The following is a 6,279-nucleotide window of genomic DNA, read 5'->3' on the forward strand; positions in this document are numbered from 1 at the left end:
AAGAACTATTTACGAAACCATACAAACAGGTCTCAGTGTAAGAAAGTGGAAAAGAGGGGGTAGGAGAGGGAAGAAACTGTGTGTGTGTGTGTGTGTGTGTGTGTGTGTGTGTGTGTGTGTGTGTGTGTGTGTGTGTGTGTGTGTGCAGCATCTGGATGCATGTTCAAAAGTGTGTGTATTAGCGTGTGTGTGAATGTGTTAGTATGATCTTCACACATTGTGTGTGTGTGTGTGTGTGTGTGTGTGTGTGTGTGTGTGCGTGCGTGTGTGTGTGTGTGTGTAGTCCAGCAGAGAGAAACATTACATAGCACAGTGACGGTATAGTCAAGATACAACACAGAGAAGAGAAACAAACAAACAGAAGGTGTAGTAAGACTGCCGTGGAGGTGGAGGTGGAGGTGGAGGTGGAGGTGTGGAGAAAGGAGGGTGAAATGTGGGTGGAGCTACTGTGCAAATCAAAGTCAGCAAAACTGTTACGCCACGCGTAGGGCAGTAGCACCATGGCAACCACACCGTACAGTATATATACAGCATATATATATACACATCAGTTAAATAAATCAATTAATAATCTCCTTAGAAACGAATCACATAAGTACATAAATAGGCCATGGTAAATAAATACTCCTCTGGAACACAGAGAAAGAAAAATCATCTTGGTGTGTTCTACAGTATGTTTCCAACGCTGTCTTCCATTCCATTCCATTCCATTTGAGGTGATTCATGCCGTTCCGGGCCAGAGTGATGTGTGGGAGTCTTTTGGCAACATCACAATGACAAAGCTTTCAGTAACAAAGGTTCCCTGTCTCGAAATGTTTAAATGCAAAAAAGAAATGATTGCCCCTACGTGCAACATATTGTACAAAGCTCACATTTGTGTCTCCGATGTTGTTTCATCTCTCATTTCATCTTATCAAATCTGTATCTGTCTCATGTCGACTTGGTACGGCTGCAACCGCTGAAAAAGAAAAGAAAACGCTGTCTGCACTTTTATCCTGTTTGTTTGAATGTTGTTCCTCTCCAGAGCGATATGATCCAGTCCTTTGATCAGGGTAAATCCATGCAGAGCTGAGGAGAGGTCTGCCAGACAGCTCCTCACACACCTGTGATGTTGTGTGTGTGTGTGTGTGATTCAGGTTATGTGTGTGTGTCTATCATGGTTCTGGTGTGTGTGTGTGTGCGTGCGTACGTGCGTGTCTGTCTGTCTGTCTGTGTCTGTTGTGTATGTGTGTGTGTGTGTGTGTGTGTGTGTGTGTGTGTGTGTGTGTGTGTGTGTGTGTGTGTGTGTGTGTGTGTGTACCTATCAAGATTCTGGTGCATGCACACTCGCGTGTGTATGTGTGTGTGTCTATCAGGATTCTGGTATGTGTGTGCGTGCCTGTCTGTCTGTCTGTCTGTCTGTCTGTGTCTGTTGTGTGTGTGTGTGTGTGTGTGTGTGGTTGTGTGCTCTGCTGTGTCCATGCTGTATTTGGAAAGTACAGATAGAGTATCAGTGTTGCTGAGAGGGATGAGACTGAGGAGCATGTTTGTTTACCAGTGAATTTGTTTGGTCCCAAATTACTCCTGAGGAGTCAGTGTGACCTGGAGAAACAGAGTTCATCAAGCGAGCGAGAGAGAGAGAGAGAGAGAGAGAGAGAGTTCATCAAGCGGTGAGCGTGTCTGTTTGGATTCTGAAACGCACACAGAAACACACTTCAGGATGAGTGGCTGCATTGCCTGGGATGAATAATTCCCCAACAGACAGTTGTAAACAAAAGAAGATGGATGCAGTTCAATGGGTTTTGACAGGTTTTTTCTCGCTTGTAAGAAACATCGGAGATGACACATTGTGATATCAGCGAGCTTCGTACTTTTGCACAATGGAGTCTATACAAAAAAAGTCTGCAACTAAAAAAGAAAGAGGCGCCTCCGTAAACAAGAACAACAAAGAGGCATACCTGACACCGTACTGAATGTTCAGCTGGAAAGCTGTTAGTCTTTTTAGGGAGCCTCTATGGAGCTCACCTCTCGGTTCCCCTGGGGTTTGGACTTGGGCGAGGGTAGGGGGGGGGGATCTGGGTATGGAAGAGTGTGTGTGTGTGTGTGTGTGTGTGTGTGTATGTGTACTGCATGTGCTTGTGTATGAGTATGTATGTATGTATGTGTGTGTGTGTGTGTATGTGTGTGTGTGTGTGTGTGTGTGTGTGTGTGTGTGTGTGTGTGTGTGTGTGTGTGTGTGTGTGTGTGTGTCCCCGTCTAGACCTGCGTAGAGTAGGAGCGGTACAGGGTGGAGTAGCGCCCCCCTGGGTGGGCGGCGCAGGTGTGCAAGTGTTCGGAGGGTTCGGAGTGTTCGGGCTGGTCTAGACTTCGCTGGAAATGGAGCGAGACGGAATGAGGACATCGGGTGTGGCGGGGAACCGATAAGGCTGATGGTCATGTGATCTCGGTGAAAGGAGATCCCCGCGGAGTCTGCAGGGGAAAGAGAGGAGTGAGAAAGAGAGAGAGAGAGAGAGAGAGAGAGAGAGAGAGAGAGAGAGAGAGGAGGAGAGAGGTAGAAAAGGGGGAGAGAAAGTGAAAGAGAGAGAGAAGAGAAAAGGGTAAAAGAGACTCAGAGAAAGAAAGAGAGATGAGGAGTAAAAGAGAATGAAAACAGAAAAAGAAAGAAAGGAAGAAAGAAAGAAAGAAAGAAAGAAAGAGTGCGGGTGAGAGATAAGACAAAAAGATCCAAAAGGTTTTTCAGAATGGGTGAGCATAGGAGTGGTAGGGTGGGCAGGAGGAGAGTGCAGGATGCTGGTGACAGAGAACAAGTGAGGGAGAAGGAGAAAAGAGCAGGAGGAAGAGAAGGAAGAGGTGGGAGACAGGGAAGACAGAGGAGGAGAAGGAGAGGGAGACAGAGGAGGAGAGGGAGAGTCGGGTGAGGGTTAGTGAAGGTGACAGAGAAGACCAGACGCTAACTGTCCCCTACTGTTCCACTAGAAGCGACAACTTCCTTGGGCTTGGTCACCTGACATGCTGAGTCACTTCACAGAGCTAAACGCTCCTTCAAACCACCAATAGGGAGGATTGTTGTCAAACGTTAAAAAAACATTTCTCCAGACATGGATTTAACTTAATCCTAGACTTGAAAAATGTTCAATGGAGATTTTCCAGGCTAAATATGTGTCCGGGGGAAACCGGCCCTAAAAGTGAGGAAGAGACAATTTTCCCCCCAAACATTTTCAACTGTGGATGTGGCATCTATTTACTGACTGGAACATTGCACATTTGATAACTGTATAGACTGTATCAAGGAGCTGTTCTTCAGTAAGGCACAGTATAACTAGGGTGTGTTGGTTGGGGGTGTGGGGGGGGGGGGGTGCCAGGGTTTGGGGGGTGTTGGTGGGGCTGGTGCATGCGCAACATGGGAGAATTCATCTTAGCAGGGGAGGCTGGTGGAGGTAGAAATCGGAGGATGAGCTCATTGTAATGCATGGAATGGAATCAGGAATGGTACCATACCAATACCGTCCCTCATTCCATTCCATGCATTACAATGAGCCCGTCCTCCGATTTCTACCTCCACCGGCCTCCCCTGATGGGATCGAGGGGGGACGACAGAGAAGGGATGGGGGACGTGTGTCTGCCCCCCCTGTGTGTGCAGCCCTGCCTCCCATCCACCCCCGCCCCTTACCTGAGTGCCACTTAACTTTTTGAGTGGACTCTCCACACAGGGGAGTGCCACCATAGGCATGCCCAGCACGGACTCAGGGCGCTGGGGCCGCAGAGGAGGGGGAGGTGGCCGCGTGTGCTGGAAGTTGTTGATCACACAGTTAACCTGGAGAGAGAGAGAGGGAGAGAGAGAGAGAGAGGGAGAGAGAGAGAGAAGGAAATAAACAAATTGCATAAATAATACATGAACAGAAAAAAAATTTATAACAGTGACAACAGTTTGTCCTGCTGTAACCAAGGTGATGGGCTGTAGCTAAAAGGATTAGCAGCTTAAATGTACTTACCCTCCTTTCATCCTCCCCTCCTTCCCTCTCACCATCCTCACTTCATTACACCTTCCATCCATCTCTGTCATCCTCCTCCATGCTCCACTCCCTCTCCACCCTCTCCTCCCCTCCCTCCCTCACCCTCTCACCCTCTCCTCCCCATCAACCACTCCTCCCACCATCCTGCCCTCCCCGCCCTCCATCCTCACCCTCACCACCCTGCATCCTCCCCTCCATCCCCTCTCCTCTCCTCCCTCCCTCCCCTCCCCTCCCCTCCCCTCCATCTCCTCCTCACCAGAAACACAGCGATGGCTCCCCCGGTGAAGAACCCGGCCAGGACGTCAGCCCAGTGGTTACGGTACTCTGCCACCCGGACCACCCCCACCAGCATGGCCAGACAGAGCAGAGTCAGGCTGATGGTGGGCTTGGTCAGCCGCGTGCCCTTAGGCCTGAACACCAGCGTCACGTACATCTGAGACAGTCACACACACACACACACACACACACACACACACACACACGCACACACACAGGAACGCGCATACGTACACAGGAACGTGCACACACACAGAAACACAGGCAGGCGCGCACACACACACACACACACACACACACACACACACACACACACACACACACACACACACACACACACACAGTCAGAGAGGGACAACATTAACAACACTACTATATACATATGTAAGGGTCATAACCTCAACCCCATACACTGTGAGTATCATTAAATTGCTCAAATCCAATCTTACCACAGTGTAGAGAGCTGAGTAGACACTGAGGGCTGCGTCCTTGGAGGGGAAGGATTTGCGTGCGGACGCCACGATGAGTGGGTTTCCCGTGCAGGCGCGGCGTTCTGTGATGTACTGCATGGTGGACTGGCACCCCAGGGCTGTGTAGTTAGGCCGACAGGCAGACAGGAAGTGGGGCGTCTGGTTTCCTGTGACCACCTGGCCCGCGTTGGCGAAGATGGTGGTGGTGAACAGGCCGAAGGAGTAGACCCCTGGGGGGGGAGATAGAGAGACAGAGAGAGAGAGAGTGAGAGAGAGAGAGAGAGAGAGAGAGAGAGAGAGAGAGAGAGGGAGACACAGAGAGAGAGATACAGAAAGAGAGAGAGAGATATATCCATAGATAGATAGATAGATAGATAGATAGATAGAGAAAGAGAGAGAGAGGGGGGGGGAGAGAGAGAGAGAGATACAGAAAGATATATATATATATATATATATATATATATATATAGAGAGAGAGAGAGAGAGAGAGAGAGAGAGAGAGAGAGAGAGAGCATTGAAATATCTTCCTGTAGAAACAACATAAAAGAGTAAGGGCTGGAGTACTCAGGCAAAGGACTGAAACGCACGACTCTGAGACACAATCAAAAAAGAATGGTCTTTACTTTCAAAAAAGGATCAGTACACAGGAAGTCAGTCAGTAGATTGGCAGATTAATCCATCAAGGAGAAGGCAAAAGGCAAAAATCTGAAAAACTAGCGTAGATCAAAAACCAGGAAAACTCAACACTAGGAAAATCGCTGGAATGTATGACACAAAGGTATAAAGACGAACTGGCACAGAGAAAGGGGAACACAGACTAAATACACTGGAGAGGGAAGGATGATGAGGGACAGGTGAGACCAAACAGGGTGGGGTAGACCATCACACAGGCGGTAAACACACAGGGGCAGGTAGTGACGTATCTGAAACAAGAGATACAAAGTGAGTAAATCAAAAATAAACAGGAAACAATGAATGAATGACAAAAAACAAAGAACTAAGGAGCAAGGCGAGACGTCACAAAAAGGATATGATATAGTATATATAATATAATATATATATCCTTCTTCACAGGGTTCCTCAGACACAACCTTATCAGCTGAGGTGTGAAACTGCAGAAGCCGTCACCTCAACTGATTCAGCAGAATATGAACAGTTTTATCTACCATCACCATAAATGTCTCTCTCTGTACTGCAGAACTACAAACCTACAGAGATCTACACTGTTCTCCTCACTGGGTGGGGGGGGTTCACTGGGTGGGGGGGGGGTTCACTGGGTGAGGGGGGGGGTTCACTGGGTGTTACCTAGGAAGCGGATGATGCGTCTCAGTAGAGGGTTGAAGTAGCAGCAGTCTGCCGTGACGATGGTCTTCTCCTGCATTCCATCAGCCTTCATGAAGAACGCCATCAGCTCCCCGACCACGATCTGGACAGATATAAAAAAAAAAGAACATGTTTTCTTCTATTCATCAAATGGATCAGTTCACACTGGGAGAGTAGTAACACAAAACAAAATGGCGTGTACAGTAATACTGTAGTTC

The 6,279-nt window shown here is 48.3% G+C and overlaps 1 protein-coding gene across 1 annotated transcript in view; it reads right to left on the reverse strand.

The window, feature by feature from the left end:
• Nucleotides 1-2,339: 2,339 nt before the first annotated feature.
• plppr2a (phospholipid phosphatase related 2a) overlaps nt 2,340-6,279 on the reverse strand; it is a gene marked incomplete at its 3' end in the record, with an annotated part of 36,375 nt that continues 32,435 nt past the window's right edge. The window contains exons 3-7 of the mRNA XM_083677968.1: nt 6,044-6,164; nt 4,718-4,968; nt 4,249-4,425; nt 3,666-3,793; nt 2,340-2,448 (exon numbers count right to left, since the gene is read on the reverse strand). Coding sequence (XP_083534094.1) covers nt 2,340-2,448; nt 3,666-3,793; nt 4,249-4,425; nt 4,718-4,968; nt 6,044-6,164 — 786 coding nt within the window. The remainder of the gene's footprint in view (nt 2,449-3,665; nt 3,794-4,248; nt 4,426-4,717; nt 4,969-6,043; nt 6,165-6,279) is intronic.

This window comes from Argentina silus, assembly GCF_951799395.1.
Source record: "Argentina silus genome assembly, chromosome: 9".
Lineage (NCBI taxonomy): Eukaryota > Metazoa > Chordata > Actinopteri > Argentiniformes > Argentinidae > Argentina > Argentina silus.